This window comes from Strix aluco, chromosome 6 (assembly GCF_031877795.1).
Source record: "Strix aluco isolate bStrAlu1 chromosome 6, bStrAlu1.hap1, whole genome shotgun sequence".
NCBI lineage: Eukaryota > Metazoa > Chordata > Aves > Strigiformes > Strigidae > Strix > Strix aluco.
Window position 1 is genome coordinate 36,643,960 of NC_133936.1, and position 17,848 is coordinate 36,661,807.

The window sequence follows — 17,848 nt, forward strand, 5'->3', positions numbered from 1 at the left end:
AAAGAAACTGAGAAATGTAAGAAAAGTAGCTGGTATCTCCTGCTGACTGTAGCCAAGGAACATCTCCAGACTTCTTGAGCAGCGCAGCCAGGGATGGTCTGTCAAATCCAGTTCTAACAGGCACTGCAGCTCTTTGTCCCAAACCTCCCGCAGACAAGGGCGTATATGCAAACCCTTCATCTCTATCTGCTGTGCCAGGGCTTCCCTAAGGACACTCACATTCTGCTTATGTCCTAGCATCTCCCCTTCCCAACTACCTCATCATGTTTTCCAGTTTCAGTTGGACTAGACTGGCTTTGGGGGTGACACAGGCTGCAGTCAGAAAAGCTTGTCCCAGATCTCTGATAAATCAGTAGGAAGATTCCTACTATTGATCTATTAATTACAGGTGATAATAATGACCTACATTATCCATGTAAGGTTCATGGGGTTTGTCTTTTTTTTTTTTTTTTATTCCTTTCTTTCCAGGGGTCTCTAGAAATGTTGCAGTAAAGATTACAGTCTCAGGCCTGCAGGATTATACGATCCCTTTATCAGCAGGCGAGGTTGTGTTTTGTTTTTTCTTCTCCTTGTTGGCTACTGAGCTGTTTAATTTGTGCTATATTGAACATTAAGCTACTAGCATGTTAAAGAGCTGATTGGAAGGAGCCCTTCATGAAAACTCATCAAAAGGGCTATTACCAACTAATAAGGTGAGAAAGTAACAATCTTCCAGCTGGAACTGGCATCTCTATTAATGACCAAGAAATACAATTATATTACCTTACTTTCTTTCATTAAATGCATTGATTAATACCCTTTCTTATAATAACGTAACAAAGTGCTACTCCTCCTAAACTGAATTTACAGCTCTGTGCAACTGCCCAAAGCTGAGGAAAGAGTGATAAAAGTTCTGTTTTCACTTCATGGGTGTTGTTAAACAGTATAATTACTGCTGAAAATTAGCTGTCGTCTTGATTTTTTTTTCCATAATCTACAAATGATTGATTGGACAGTTTAGAGAAGACTGAAAGACAGTAATAATAAATGAAAGCATGTAACACCCTACCAGAAAAGACATGTAGTAGGACAGAGGTGAAATACTGATCAGCAGGAACAGGGGGGCTTTGGGAAGAATGCCAGAAATACATGGCTTAGATAAAAATGCACCAGGAGCATGATGGGCACTGAGGCAGGCACAGAGGAAACGGTGTTTGCCCATACAGGAAACACTATTTATAGCAATCTGTCACTGGCCAGAGAGCAAACTAAACAGCTTGTTTTTTTCCCTTGAAGTAGCCCAAAGGCACTTGTCTTGCAGAGATGCTGATGGCTCTCTGGAGCTATGGGGGCTGAGATGCTGTAAGACTGGTTTACAAATATTATTAATAATTGAAAATAAGACGAACAAACAAGTGTTACTGAAGCAACCAGGAGGAAGTGTGGGAGAGGACCTGAGTGTAAGGCTTTTTTGCAACTTGGCAAGTCTAGTTTATTTCCCAGCTCTGCTAATAGACTTCTGTGACCTTGGTTAAGCCATTTAGTTGCAGTTGCTGGCATTTTCCCCTCTCAAGCCCATCTTGTCTAAAGTGAAAATTGCTCAATATATAATTTTGTGCGTGTGTGTGTGTCTACAATAAAACACTAATCTTACTGAGGTAAGTGACTATGGAAAGGAGAACAAATGGAACATAGCTTAGTGATATGCACAGATTGATCAATATGATTTAAAAATAAATTCTAAGCTTCCTTTTTAGAAAAGATGGAATTTTTGAATATGCCTCTTCTCTTGGCTTTATGAGGGATTACAGGAAATGGATTCAACCTGTGTGAAGATTTAAGGCTATGTATTGCAAATTAATTAATCAAAAGCTTCCTGTGATGAAACAAGAACTTTCCATTTAGACTCAGAAGAAATACAGAATTTTGATATGAAGAGCGATAAGATCAGATACTCGGAAGTATTAAGACACTTGATTTCTCTTCAGTGTTTGTAGATTTATGTTTAGATATTTTGAGTGGATTGGAATGGTTTTATGAACAAAGAGCATCTCCTTTTCCCTAAAATGCTTTCTTATGTTACTCAGTTGATCCTTCTTCCCTTACCCTTTTACATTTTCTTTGTAAGGATTTTAAAAAATGTGAAGTTCTCCTTTTAAACAGAGGATTCTGATACCGGATTGCAGGAAGTCTAAAAATTACATCCCTTTTCTTCTGTTTATTTTTATTTTTCATAATTAAAGCCAGAGTAAAATCAGACAAAAGAAGCCATTGTATTAGGAAAATGTAAAGCTAACACAAAAGAAACCCTGAAGACATATGGAAAATCCTAAAAGTATTTACCCACAATATGAACATTTAACTGGGGGAATCACTGTTCACTGTTTAGTTCTTTTGTATGTAACAAAGTGAAATGAGGGTCATGCTTGTGAATGAAGCCTGTGATTTGGGGTGCATTTCTTGAAAGTCAGCGCCTTGCCTGTCAATGCAGGAATACTTTGTGTACAAAGTTTGGCTGAAAAGATAATTAAATATTCATGATCTGTGGGCAGTTTTATTAACATAAAAAAGATCTCTTGAAAAAGCAACAACAATAGCTATTACCATTCTTAGCATTCCTCACCTGGCATTTTCACTGAAAGACTAATTCCATGTGAATTTCATGAATGTGACACTTCATCAATCCAGTATGCACAGGTGTTTAACCATATGGTAGGAGAGGAAGGCTATGATAAACATAACATCCTCTCAGTGGAGACATGTAAACCAGCTGGGACCTTCAGCTATTTTATCAGCTTTATTTTTAACCCTGGTAGAAATACGAAGTTCAGGAAATTGTCCTTCTAGTTGTTTGATTAAGATATAGTCAGAAATTAAGAAAGGCTTTCTTGTGCCAGAACCATAGCAAATGTAAATTGTGGTTTGTTGAGAGTATAAGAATTTACAGCTGCTGAGGATGTGGCCTTTTGAATATAAAGGTGAATAGAAATGTCATTTTTCACCTGTAAATCTGATCTGTCCACACAGGACTTCAGTTCACAGGGGAGAAAGCAGAAAATCATGTTGCTATTGCTCCTCCTGTAATCTGTGCTTTTCCTGAGCAACTAGTACACTACAGTTGTAAAATGGAATTATTTCACACCAAATTTGCCAAAGAATAATGGCTACTTAAATTGTAAATCTTGCAGAATATCTCATGTGACAGATCACTTGTAGGTACCCTGATTTTCCAGGACTTCTGAGCCTTACTGTCTAATTTGCTTAGGCACATTTATGACACTCACACATGAAAGGATGTCAGTGATATCTTTCCAAGTGGTTTATATGTATTTCTTCTTGTTTTCTGGCATAGGTCCAAGCTGTTTTGAGAAGACACTGGAATCAGTACAAAATCCAATTTGAGCACAGCTTCAGCCACTCGGATGCTATGCGCACCGCTTCCTACACTGTATCATCAATCAGCGATGTTCAAGGCTACAGCTACAATCACGACTGCACCAGTGAACATTTAAATGGGAAGGGCTACCATGACATGGAGAGCGTTGTTTTAAAAACTGAAAAGTTGTATGGTTGACTGCCAAAGGCTCAGCATATGCCCGCGTGCTTACCCTTTTGAACTCCAAGTTTGATTTAACGACTTCACGGCCAGAAGATTTTTACCTAACTTGGGACATGTTATTCTCCTGAATGACGCAAACTAAACCAACATGTTTTTAACACGTATGTATATATTTGCATATATACATATGTTTGTGTTTCTGTGTATCTATATAGTATGGACATCTGTACATATATATATCTATATGTGCATTTATATAAGGATACAAACTTTGCCTCTTCAGTTTCTACTGTGTAGACAAAGTTGGCAATTTTTTGTACAAAGGGAATCAATGAAGGATTTCTTATTTTCTTGGAAGTTTGTATAAGACTGTTACGTGTTGAAGCCACTTCATTTGCCTATAGAATCTTTAGAGTGTAAATACCATACTGTATTGTCTTAATTCAACCTAAAACAGGACAAAGGAAAATGATCAAAGTAGGTGCAATAATAACAATAGATTGGCCAGGTTAATTTTGAGTCTAGCATTTGACTGTCAAAAAAGCCCAACAGGTAGTCTGAGATAACAGAGTCAAAGATATTGATGGTTGGGTTTGGTCAAAGATATTGATGGTTTTGTTTGGCCAGTCTGTTTTTTCCACTATTTTAAATCAAGCATGGAGACACCAGTGCATAGAGACACTGATACTCTACTTCTGTTCAGCAATGTACTATTTTACAGCAAGCTTTGAGCAATTTTATTTAAGCTACTTTTGCATATTCAGGAGTGTTGTCTCCTCCTCAAGTTTATGGAAGTTTCTTATTGGCTTAAACTCAGACAAGCTCACTGAGACCTTACTGCCAGAAACAGTAGTAACCTGGATAAATGTAAATCCTTCCAGACACAGATACATAATTGAAGCTGATGGAACTTCACCGTGTGCTTAAGGAATTTACTCAACTGGGAAAAGATCATGTACAGAACTTGTTGCAGTCATGTTGTTTTGTTTTATTTTAAAGTATTTTCCTAGCCATATGCTTCATAATTTATTCCTTCATTCCTGGGGGAAAGTTTTGATTAATTTTGTGGCTTTTTTTGACTGAGAAAAGCATGCAAGACTGAACGCAGTGCAAATGACATACTACCTTTAAAGCCAGCGTATGAGATTCAGACTAATCAAGCAAACTAATTTAATTGTCATTATTTGGAAAATCCAATATAAAGCTTGTCTTATAAAGGTTCAGAACATTATTGATTGAGAATTTTAGTATTATTTTGGAGTGCTTGATTCTGAATCTCTTATCTGTTACCTAGCTTAGAACAGTACTTTATGAGTTGTTTTTTTGGTTTTACTGGTAAATAAAGGTCTTGCTGAAAATGAGGAGGTTGTCAGGAAGGTCTTGAAAAAATGTGTCCTTATAGCAATTTATGTTTTTGTAAATCTTTAACAAAATCATAGTTTTCTTAAGTGAAATTACAAAAATGCTCAAGAATGAGGGCATGATATGAGGTGAGTTTAGAAAATTCTTACTAAAAATCACAAAAGTAGAGAAAGGTTTTATTGGTTTATTTTGCAGATAAGTGGGGAAAAAACAAAACGAAGCAGAAAAAAGTAGATGCTGGAGTTGATGGACTATTACGCTAATTAATGTGTGTCTGGTGTATGTAAACCAGTCAAAAAAATGAAAGACAGTTCTTTCTGAGACCACTTCATTTTTAAATACTTAATTTTGTATATGAACAACTTGATTTTGACATTTAAACAATTTTGTAAGTAGCCTTTCTGTAAGCTTCATTAGCATCTAGTTAATTTGCTGTTACAGTGTTTAATGGGTTATGAATTCATAAGACTTTAAATGCTTTGTATTTAGAAGGAAAACATTAGGAAGATGCGGTAAGTTCATGCCACTTGCACCTTTCTGTAGTTTTTTACAGTTCTTATGTCTGGAGTTTGAATTTAGGCAATGTTTTATTAATGTTTTAGTTTCATAATATAGAATCTCAGCTAGAATGCACAAATCAAGATTTCTGTTCTTTGCAAGGCTGTCTGGTTGATTGGAATGATTTGAAAATCAGTTGGATTCTGAATAGTGTGGAATCCAGCAATCGGGTGTCACAATCTCTTAAATTTTAAGAATACAGTCACAATATCTGCTACAACATGATTAGAGGTTGGTTACTACTCTGCTTGCTGATCTATGTAGTGTTACTTGAAATCTGTGCAATGTTCTGAAAATATTAGTGGTGCGGAAAATCCCTGCTCTGGTACAGCAGCTTTAAACTTGGGGGACCAGATCATCAACTGCTATAAATCTGTCTTGAGTCCCATTTTCAGAATCAGTGGGTACTAGCTGAGAATCAATGCCCAGGCAGGTATCCATCCATCTAAAAGTGCTCTGAAGAAGTCCTTTATGGCATATCAGATGACTCTTTCAATGATACCTGGTGGGTGGTTGTAATTAAAACGTATGTGATGGTTTAGTGTGATACAGTATTAGATTTTGAATTAAGCTTCCTTCTCAGCTAGGCAGTTCAAATTTAATAGCCTACAAATTTTTATCATTTAATGCAAAGCTCTAGTTGCTAATTGCTCCCTGGCCTCTGTCAGAGAAACTTGCAATCGTAATTTAGGAGGGAAAATTGTTTTTCCACAGAAATCATCCTGCTTCTAGGCACACATCTGTCCTGACTTTGGAAAAGAAACACACATCTAGCTGGATGTGCAAGAAAATGTTTGTGGCTGTGGAGGGTTACAAGGCGTAGGACAGCTACATTGTCCCCCTCCTTATGAGGTTAACTAACCTATTTCCAATTTTGCATTGGAAAATATAAATTCCCTATTTTGTCTTCCTACCTCACCTTTTTCAGTTCCTACACAACCAAGAGAAAGGTCTGCCTCTTAAGATGTTTTTCTGTCACAATAAAGTCAAATCAAATCCTTATGCTGATTTCTCATGGCTTATATTCTACTTTACAGAATATTGTTGTAGTCCTTATCTGTATTCTCCGGGATGGAAGTAAACTCTGCTTTGGTGGGACTGTGAGACTCCTTTGAACATGCAAACAGTTATTTGTTATTATTTGCTCTTTATTTTTTTGTTATTTAGTGAGGATTTATTGTATTGATCTACAGGAGCTACAGAAATACTTGTCTTATATTTGGTATCTGTAATACCAGCATGTTAGTCTTCTATGAGAGGGAATGTTTATTTTTAATGCTACTGTTTTCAATTAATAAAATGCTCCATTGCAGGGTCCCCTCAGTTGTTTGTTTGTTTTTTTAATGTTAGCATTTATGCTATGTATTTTTTTTCATTGTGATGATCTACTACAGCATTTGGCTGTAGAAATGCTGCAACATGTACTCCTTTTCATGTCATGAAACATTTGGGCTGGAAACCAGGCAACATTCAAGTATTGTACTATGTAAATAAGATTAATAGAAGCGATAGCATTGTATTTATTGCTTACACTAAGAATGAAATGGAAAAAAATGTGAAGTTAATTTTTGGTTGTTCTTTATTTTCACTATGTTCATATGAATTATCATGCATTTTAATTGCTGAAAGAAGTATTATGTTTGTGATCAATAAAATATTACATTTATTCAGATCTCTTGTGCTGTAATATGGATACAACAAAGCTGATCTAAACTAGACTTTCACAGATGTGTGAAATTATTAACTGTCTGTTAATTAAATATTAATGCAGAGAGAAAGTCATTACGTAGAGTTACAATTATTCAGTTTTTAAGTGTTTATTTAATACACTTTTAATGCATAGTGCTATTCCATTTCTGGAAGAAGCTTGCATAGATGACTTAATATAAGTTATTTTAAGATTATTTACTCAAAAGCTTTATTTTCCTATTTATTAAAAGGCTGATTCAGGAGACAAGAAAAAGTTATTAATACTTACTTATGTTAAGAAGCCAAATTTTCTGTTCCATCATGAGCTGGCAGGAAATGTGTCTCTTCTCATTCCATCAGTCTAGGTGGAGTTCCTCTCAACATGGTGTTCAACAAAGTCTCAACCAAAAAAACTTACCTGTGCAGAAGCTGGTTTGTTCTGTAACACCTACAAGAAGCAAAGCAATAGAAAAAATGAGTGAGATTCCCCCCACCCCCTCCCCCAATACAACTGATGGTGTCTGCACAAAAGCTATGAATGACAGGTATGTTTTCTATCCGTAGACTTGAGTCTGTTCTTTGGATACTGAAGCCTATCTGAATTCAAAGAGATTGAGAGATGTAATTAATTGCTAATCTTCTGAATGGTATCAGCTGATTATCAAACCACTCTAATATAGGAAGAGGAAATGCCAAAGTACATGAGTACTTAATCTACAACTGAAGTTATTGCTCACCCAGCTTGCACTTCAGCACAGGCACTAGCCACAGTAATATATGGGTGTAGCAGCTCTAGTGGGGAAGCATTATAATTGTAGTTACATTTGGCAACCTCAGCTCTCCTTACTCTGTTGCAGGTCTAAGTTTCATAAGCTAACTAACTGGGTCAAGTGTGCTTCTACCTGCAGTGACAACACATGAAATTCAAGCATCTGTTTTCAAGTGCAGTCTGCAGGAATTCTGTTTAATTTACTCGGTCGTCTGAAACTGGGGTGTCCTTTTTTGTATGCATTTGAGCAAATCCCATTAAATTTAGAGCTGGACTGCTTACCTGTTTCCAGAGTGAAACATAATAAAAAAAAAAAAAAATTGAAACAGTAACTCATTTGAGTGAATTTTTACCACAGCTGCTAAAAATCAGGCAGAACAACTTTAGAATAACCTATAACCTGTCTGCATCGGTTTTCATCTCAGACTGATGCTCCTAGACTATATGTCTGAGTGAACTGAAGGTATGGATCACGGCTCAAGAAGTGTCAACACACTCCTCTTCTTCAGCAAACTTTTATTAAAAGGCATACAGGAAATCACTATCTAGAATTGTTAAAAGTCTTAGGTAAACAAACAAACAAACATGTTTCTTTGTTATTAGCTAGCTTATAGCCATGAAAAGCAGTTCAGTACTGCACTTGACCTGAATTTCCTCATTTCAGAGATTTGGTTTACAAAAGAGCACATATGATGACTTTACAGTTTCCTTCTGATACAAGATGAAAAGCTAAAATAGCACAAAAAGCTTCAACTGAGGGGGGAAAAAAAAAAAATCCTATTTAAGGCTATTAAAGGCCTTGCTGTAGAGTAAGAGTGGCCATGGCCCTACCCCTTTAACTTATTTCCAAATGGGAGATAACATAACCCATAAAAACAGCTAGAAATCTTACTTTAATTGATAATTAAGTTTCAGTTCTGTTGAGCTGTGATACAATAGTTATAACTGGAATAAGCTATGACTGACTAGTTCAACTTTTTTATATACTTCTAAGTTGCATAAATCACTTCAGTATATATTATATACCAAACCAGCACATAAGTGCTGGTAAGTACACTGCACTACTTATTCTTTTTTTTTTTAAATCTAAAGCTTTTCAAATTCTTTACACATAGTAGTAAGAATTCATACCTCATTGTCCATGTGAAAAAGCTGAAAGATGGACTAACTGGTTTAACCAGTGATAATGTTGGGATGTAGCCTGTGTCCAATCGATGAATAAAGTTGTGCTTAGGACAGGGAATGATGGAGGACCTTGGCTATTTGGCAGCCCTGGAAAAAAGAAAAGAAAAAAGCTACTTTTTGTTCTTATGCCCAGAGTAAAGTAACACAAATGATACCCACAGTAGCATTTGCAATTGGAGTATATGTGCCTAAAAGCATCTAAACACAGTATTTTGCTCCTGAAAGAAAAATACAACGTAGCATCCTAAAAAAGCTACTTTTTTCTTTTTGGGAAAATGAAAGCACGAGAGCGAATACATACTCAGAATAATAAATAAATGGGTTATTACCCTTTTTTATAAAAACAATTAAAGACTACATAGCTTAAGGGCTTTATGGGGCGGTGGTTTTAGGAGACGGACAATAATAGAAAGAAGAATATATTGTCATTGCACACGGAGCTGTAACAATTCTAGAAGACAGTAGAGCGAGGGTCACTTCACAATTTAGAAGGGAAGATATGTACAAACCAGAGAATGGTGACTGACTTTAAAAATGCTCAAAATAGTGTGGAAACTGAATTAGGGAAGGTTGTGTCAGACTCAATTGTTTAGCCTAGCTCAGTTTATTTCTTGGCAAGAGCAGTATTTTTTAAAACCTTTTAAAAAATAATTAAAACTGTGCCTCTGTTTGCTTCAAGTGAGACAGAATCTTCTTGAGGTTGGATGTCAGGAAAGGATGTGTGGTAGTGGTTGAGGGTGGAGAAGGAAAGGGAAGAAATCATTGTCCTGGGGCTTTAAAACAACTTTACTCTGAAATCTCATTTCAGCTAAGGTTTATAAGCAATCCTGAGCTAAAGAAATGTACTCAAGAATAAAAGAAAAATAAGACTGCCTAATTGAGTTAAGCAATATTTGAACACACAGGGATCTTAATACTGTGTCATAATCCTCCCACTCCTGACTTTTGAGCAGGAGCCTGTAATTCCAGGTTATTTTGTCAATCTCTAATTCCTAAAACCAAATGTCAGTCAGTGGAAATTGTTACAGACTCTACTAATACTAATTTATGTCTATTACTGCAGCTAAGCATATAGCTTACTGTTTTCTATCGATACCTACTATTACCACTTACTGCTTCTCAGTGATACAGTCTGTATCTGCATACACAGAGTTCAATCTGTTACATTTAACAATTACTTTATACTTTTATATAACTATAGAGAAAATGAAGTAAAGCCAATCCCCCAAATCCAGATGTTACCACCTACAACATTTTGTCCTTATGCCCAGCAGTAAAGTAACAACAAATGATACCCACAGTAGCATCTGCAATTGGAGTATATGTGCCTAAAAGCATCTAAACACAGTATTTTGCTCCTGAAAGAAAAATAAAACATAGCATCCTAACCTCCATAGATAAGAGTAAACAGCAACTCTTACATTTTATACATAATTTTAAAAGAGGAAATGCTCTTACAGAACAAGAAGCCTTATCATATTTAGACATGCTAAGAAATACACTAGAAAATAAAACAAACAAAAAAAACCCCAACCAATTTTCATATCATCTATTGACACAGAATGCCATTCCCCTCTGCAAAATACAAAGATTACATCCTTTGAAAATATTACAAGTGCTCTACTAGTATATCTTGCACAGTCTTGTCAGGGCAGGGCAGTCACCATTGAAGTAAAAGTTCTAATCCAAATTTTTAGCTTTTCATAGGTATTGAATTCTAAAAAAAAAAAAAAAAAAAAAAAAAAGTGCAAAGAAGATACAAACTACTGGAGCAAATACATGCCAAAGTGAGAAATTCCCACTGTTAACACTAAGCCTGCAAACTGATCTACTGCACAGTGAAAATAAATTAATAGAATTAAAGTAACAAAATTAAAACCTCAGTGAACATGAGCAAGCGTCTTTGTATCTAGTGTCGGACTACAGTGTGGGCTTTCTATTCACTGAGAGTCATTATTAACCTTTTGAGAAAGGACAAGCTGAAACTAAATGCAAAACTCTGCATCATATCACGTTTTGTTTGGCGCAACAATTTGTGTTCAAACCCATACTTGAAACTAGAATAGGCAAGTGGAGGATGGGGGAAAGCAGGTGGATGTGCCGACAGACGCATTCCACAGTCTACAGGCATGTGGCTGCTGAAGGCTGCTATGAAGATTATGTAGAGCTACAACACTAGCTATCAGGCCAGAAGCAACGAATATAGAGTTTAGAAACCCTTTAGGAACAGCAGGATAATTCTTACTTATACTGAATTAGCATAACACATGAAATGCATTTAACACATAAACAAGCACAGGTCTGGACACAACAACCTTAGGAAAAAACCCAACCTTTTTCAAATCTCACAGAAAAGCCTGAGTAAGGTCTATTTTTATATATGCTACTCCTATAAATAATAATCAACAAACAAAGCAAAAGTTTTTTCCCTTTCACTTCATGCTTATACACAGTGAATGTTCTCTTTTTCAGGAGCCTGCCTCTAAACTGTAACAAGAGCCTCAGTGGAAGTTCAGAGCTGACAGCCCCCTGTTTATAATTAGAATTATAATCTATCATTCCACAGCTGTATATTTTTAATAACTTTTAAAACATACTGCCTAAATGAAGAATTTAGATCCATCCACATGGAGTTCATGCTTCATTTGAGAAAAATGACATATAGGACTGCTTTTTAAATTAAACTCAGTTTTATCACTACCCAAAATAAAAATGTGCACACTAAATTATAAAGATATTTACAACTACTATTCTAGTGACTATTTCAAAGTTTTCTTCCCCTCAACAAAACGCACCACTTCCTAAATGAAAACTGTTACAAAGGGAGGATATCTTCTGATTAGTGCTAACTCACATAGAGCTACATTGTTTTATGTGAATTTAACAGAATATAAATACAGAAAATCAAAGCCTCTAAAGCATGTTTTTTGAAAAAGTTCTTACACATTATTGTTAATTCCTGATTTAAGATGATCATGCTTTTCTTGAAATTCAGGTTCCACAATCAGTGACAAACCAAAAAATGCCACAGAGGACAAAGAGGTGAACACGGGTGCTGGGGTCCCTGGTGCTGTCTGCGTAAAGCAAGTTTTAATGGTAAGTGCAGTCACCTGGGATACAGGCAATCTAAACTGAGTTCTGCAGGAGCTAGAGTTGCCCAAGAACACAAGCTTCCTGTTTCTTAGTGTAAGGTAACAATGTTCCCTTTTCTCTGACCTGGAAGAACATAATCTTTTATGTAGAGAAATGGTTTGAAGTTCCCATGGGCCTATGACCAGAGTTTGGGGCAGAGTTTAGGAATAAATCCTCAACTTCTACAGCAAATACATACATAAGGAATGCACAAATCATGAAAGTAGAAAATAGGCTTGAATACAAGTATGTATTTGCTTAGTTCCTTACCTTGATATTTGCAAATGAAACCTGACAAATATATTGCCTGTAGCAAATACGTGTAGTGCTTCTGAAGGCCCGCCGTGCTTTGGATAGGGATTGCTGTTAAGTTGGCGGTGTCTTTGACACAGTGCAGTAAAGTCCATGATCATCAGGTCTATTCCTTCAGAAGAAGGGTAGCCACAGACTGTTGCTCCATGTTGTAACAGGCCACTGTACATGCAATAGCTTTGCATATAAATATATAAGAAAACAAAATATTGAATTAGTAAGGAACAACATTACAAAATGACATTACAAAAAGTATATTGCATTGAACAGAGTTTTGTTGGTTTATACACAATGATAATCATGATGATAAAAACATTGCTGGGTGTATTGGATTTAAAGAAAAAAAAAGTAAAATGAACTATTTTGTGTCTATTTTTATAATCGTGCTACAGAAAGTTTTAAAATCAGAGTATTTTTACCTTTCATACCACATACTTGTAGACTTAGACAAATGATAATGACTTTGTCCTCTAAATTCCACTGGCTGTAAGACCTTAAGCATCAGTGAAGAGCTAGGACCACAAATACTTAATCACATTTTACTTAGCTAACCTTGAATATGAGCCAAATACGTGCATTTAACAGAGAGCTCAAAAGTGTTTTTGGCTAGGTTTCCTGGAAAGATCTGCGGCCATATATTCCACAGAATAGTGTCCACAGCTCAATTTGTTTCTGTTACTCACAAGGGACTCCCGTCTTGTGATTCCTAACAGACTCCAGGAGCTGCCTTCAAGCACTGGCTCCTTCCATCACACTTCAGGCAGATGATAACAGTAGGAGTTTCCTTGTTCAAAGGTCTCTTTCAATATTCTGTGGGCAGATAGTCACCGTGGATACTTCAGAATCTGCAACAAGAACAAAATTGACTGCAAGAGATTTCAGATGACTTGAAAAATCATAATAAAGTTGTATTACTATTCTGTGGTTTGTAATACAGTACAGTACTACTGCCTTGTTTTTCATATTCACAACTCTCTTACAAAAAGCATCTCAGTTTAACGTAATTGTGATCCACTTTATCCCGGTGATGCAATGGACTAACTACAAGAATTTAGAAAGTTAGAATATCAATTACTTCAACATTTTCATAGCAAATACCTGTAGTAAAACTAATTTAATTTCAGATAATTTCAAGCTTTGGACTCTGACACAGAGTCTTTTCCAGTCCAGGTCTGTATTTATTACGAGGTATAGAAAATATTTCCCTTTCTTTTTCAGAGTAGTAAATGACAGTAGCTATTTTTCATTTTCATTCAAAGTTAGTCACCTCTTTTTTTTCCTCATTTTTTCCCCACAGGGTCTTGTTTATAACAGTCAGGAGTGCTGTAAATAGCCTGCTCTAGCCGTAATTAAAAAGCTGATTAGAATGATCTGTAATTGAAATATATGAAATTCTTAATGAAGAAAGTTGATTAAGGAAGCTTTCACAGAAATAAGAAAAATATTGAAAGCAAAAATGGAAACATGTTAGCACCAGAATTCTGGAAATGTGTTTTTGTTGCAGACTATAACAGCACTACATACAGTTATGTTATTTCATTATATAATAGAAAAAGATTTTTTTAAAAAGAGGTCCTGTAATGTGTTTCTTTAGAAATAAGAGTACTTAAAGTGGTAAAATACACTTTTTATGTACATGCTAGCAAAATATTTTGAGCTTTACACCTTACTCTCTTTCCCACCACTGTAGACCTCAGTACTTCAATAGCATTGGCATGATTTTTTTATTCTTCCAAATAAAATCCTCCCCTCATTTCTTAGTATTCACCAAAGACCAGCACCCAGCGGGTATCCACATCCCTGCAAGATACTTTCCCTTCCACCAGCTATCTCCCAAGTTCTTGGGAGCTGGAGGTAATCCTGTTCCAGCCTAGCACCCTTTTCCCAACTCCATCAGCTGCACTGAGACCACAGGAGGAGAGCAGCAGGCCAGTCACTAGCACTCACTGACTTTCTATTTCAATTGAGGTACACTTGGCCTGGGAATGAAGGAAGCAAAGCCTCAGAGAGTCTTTAACTCACACGCATTTCCTCAGTAAAGTTGTTCTGGCACTGTGGAATAACTGGCATTGTGCCTTTCTGCACAGAAGAATACACTGAGATGGTTTTCTGGCTGTACTCTCCTCGCTGTGCTGTGGAATCTCTGGCCTTCTCCTCAATCACTCCTTGTTTATGCCTTTTTAATGCTGTTGAAACAACTGAAGGGAGAAGGAATCCCCATCAGTTTCTACATGCAGTGGCAGCTGCAAGTTGAAAGCCAGACAAATCTAAGAATTCATCATTTTTCTAATCCAGCAGAAGCATAAAATAAATAAAGCATGTGATTACTAAACATACATAGACAGTATGAACAGTCTGCCAGCCAGTGGCAATACTGCAAATACACAAAGACAATATTAGCACGCAAAGCCTATAGAGTGTTTTTACCAAAAAAAAAAAAAAAAAAAAAAGAAAAAATATATTTGTACAGATCTGGACTGTCAGTGATTTAAGAACTCCAAAAAGAGTCTCTCTTCTATCATTGCAAAAGAATTATAATTCAGAATAAAGAAAAATTGCATATCCCTCTATTTACAGACATTCTCCACTTGCTTTCCAGGCACACACATGCTGATGAGTGGAGAAGTTAAAAGGGAGCCTGAGGCTTCTTCAGTGAGCATCACTGGGCACAGCCCATATGCTTAAAAGAAAGGATAGGGTAGCAACTTTACACATGCTTAACTCCCCTGTCCCCTTCTTTTATTCACAACATAATATCATCTGGCTTTAACTACAGTGATTCTAAATTATGAACCCCTTAGCCATCCAGACCAGTTCTCTACAATGGATGTCAAGATAAAGAAATCATCCCTATTTCTGTTAAAGCAGTATTTACTGTTGAAATTATTTACTGCAGAGTTTAAATACTATCTCCTGTTTCTAGGCTACATGAGAAAGTTCCCATAGACTTAAGAAAAGCAGTTTAAATAAGACATCTAGACCAAGCTAACTGTCTAGAGGTGAGCATAATCTTTTTAAAGATTGAAAATACTTTCTTTTTTAATAATGTCTCCTTTGGTTGCAGAGGAAAACAACAATATATGAATATAACGAAAATTACTATTCTAGCAATGGTTCACTCTGAACTGTAACTAACTAAATTCTGCAGTACCAGCATGGGTTTGGATTAAATCAATGTGGATTTGCATCATTAAATAAATTTTAAAAAATCAAGTTTGCTCTGCTTGCTTCCACCTAACCCTTGAATAAGTATTGGTGTCACATTCACACATCAGTAGCATCTATGTAGTCTACCTATGGAACACCTTTTTGGCATGTCCCATTCACCAGCTTCTTAACCACTGAGACCACAGATTTCAACTAATTCACTCGACTGCATTTGACCAGCTGACCCTGCAACCTCTGTGTTCATTGTAATTCTTCTATAGGTTCTGCACTATCTCTGTTTGAAGTCCTATACATTTCTTTCAAAGCATTTATTTGAAGTCTCTGAAAGTTTATTATCACTTACATGCAGGAAAACCACCAGATTTTAAAACTGACAGTAGGGGTGTGTCCTCTAATCAAGGGTATGATAGTCATCTGCCCATACTGATAGACAGACTAAACAGGTGTTTAGCAACATTCACTTAAAGAATCACTGTTTTCTTGAAATCATAGTTAATTGACATTTACTGGAGAATATGAATTACCACAAAGGGAAAGAATATGCTCTGAAGTACATTAAAATACACAATGAAAAAAATCAAATTAACAGTGCTTTCAGAAAACTCTAATACCCAAATTATTACCTTTTCCAGGCCCACAATGAACTGAAAATTGTGATGTATTAAACTCACTATACGTACATCTGGCTTCAGGGTACAGCTGGAAAGAACAGAGGGGTACCTGGCAAAAATGGTACCCCACTGTTGCTAAAATTAGAGGGTTTTTATCACGGCTGCTTCACTGCAATCATCTTCAGGATCCTGTAGCAAATCTCCTTTTCTGGACCCAGTGTGACTTTGAACAGTCCAGATAATGCATGCTGCTTGATAATTACAGGTCCAAGATTACACTTCATTGCATAAGAGTGATGTTTAAATTTAAAGGATGACCCTGGCAGAGATTACTGTATCATCATCTTCATATTCTATTTTTTCAAACAATGCCGCTCAAGGGATATACTAAAGATACACGAAATATGATCCAGTATGTTCTTCTGAATACAGAGAAAGGCCAAACAGACTTTTCCTGATGTATAGTATTGCTTTTCAGTATAAATAGCCATTTAAAAATGGAGAACATGAGATCCTCTCAGTAACAAATAGACGATATGAGCAGCATGTTCTCATTTCAGTGATGACAGCACAATTCAGCAAAAAAGATCTTGCTTCTCCCCACCGGCTTTGAACTTGTCATTTTATTTTTGCAAGCTTTCTTCATCATCTGTAAATACTTAACATGGCCACGTGATAGGGAATTACAATATTATATCTCCTCCAACTATGTGTCATTAAAATTATTCCATTTTGCTTTGAGATTCAAAGTCAATTCATCCACAGAGTAGTTTAACTGCCTCTGAAGACTGCAATCCCAAGAAAATGTGAGCCTCAGACCTACTGAAGCCTGCAATGGGAGTGCAACAGAGGCGCACCTGTCCTGCCAGAGCTCCAGAAAGCCGTAGGCAGGACATGAACTCTCAGAGCTAAATACTTATGACAAGATCTATTTTTACCTGTCAGTTCAGTGAAGGTCTGTGACCACCCAGCCATCTTGACTGCAGAGTAGTTCAGGTTTCCTTTTCAGTTGACACTGTCTGGTGCTGGATTATTCTCTTATTCTTTCCTGTAAACCATATAGGAACATCTGCAAGAGAAGAGCTCTTTGAGACTTCCACCTCTCATGTGAATTTGGACAGAGCCAAACATATTCTGGTCCTCATTTGTTTAAATATTTAGTTTATTTAGTTTTCTTGCCTCCTTTGAGTCTATTTTGGCTCTGTTCTAAGAGCCAAGATGTTCTTTTCAACATCTAATGTCCTTTCTTATAAAGGTTTTTTTTAAAAAGCCACTACAGTACCCAGCAGCAAGTGCTTCATACACTGGCAGTTTACCACAACAGCTATTCCAGACTAGCTATTCCAGAACTCCCCTTTTGGACACTGTTCCTCCAGAATAAAAGAGGGTTGTGTGGTTTTATTCTCATTATTCTGCTTTATTCATGTTGGAACAAAACATTTTAACCATCAATAATTTTTCCGGATATCTACTCTGGCAAATTTCCAAGCACAGTCGTCCCATCAGAAACTAACAGGGAAGAAA

The 17,848-nt window shown here is 36.3% G+C and overlaps 1 protein-coding gene across 1 annotated transcript in view; it reads left to right on the plus strand.

Moving 5' to 3' along the window:
- The window catches only part of CALCRL (calcitonin receptor like receptor), a 67,024-nt gene extending 59,894 nt beyond the window's left edge, over window positions 1-7,130 (plus strand). Inside the window, exon 13 of the mRNA XM_074829655.1 lies at window positions 3,332-7,130. Within this exon, the coding sequence (XP_074685756.1) occupies window positions 3,332-3,553 (222 nt within the window). The 3' untranslated portion in view covers window positions 3,554-7,130. The remainder of the gene's footprint in view (window positions 1-3,331) is intronic.
- The last annotated feature ends 10,718 nt before the right edge of the window (window positions 7,131-17,848 follow it).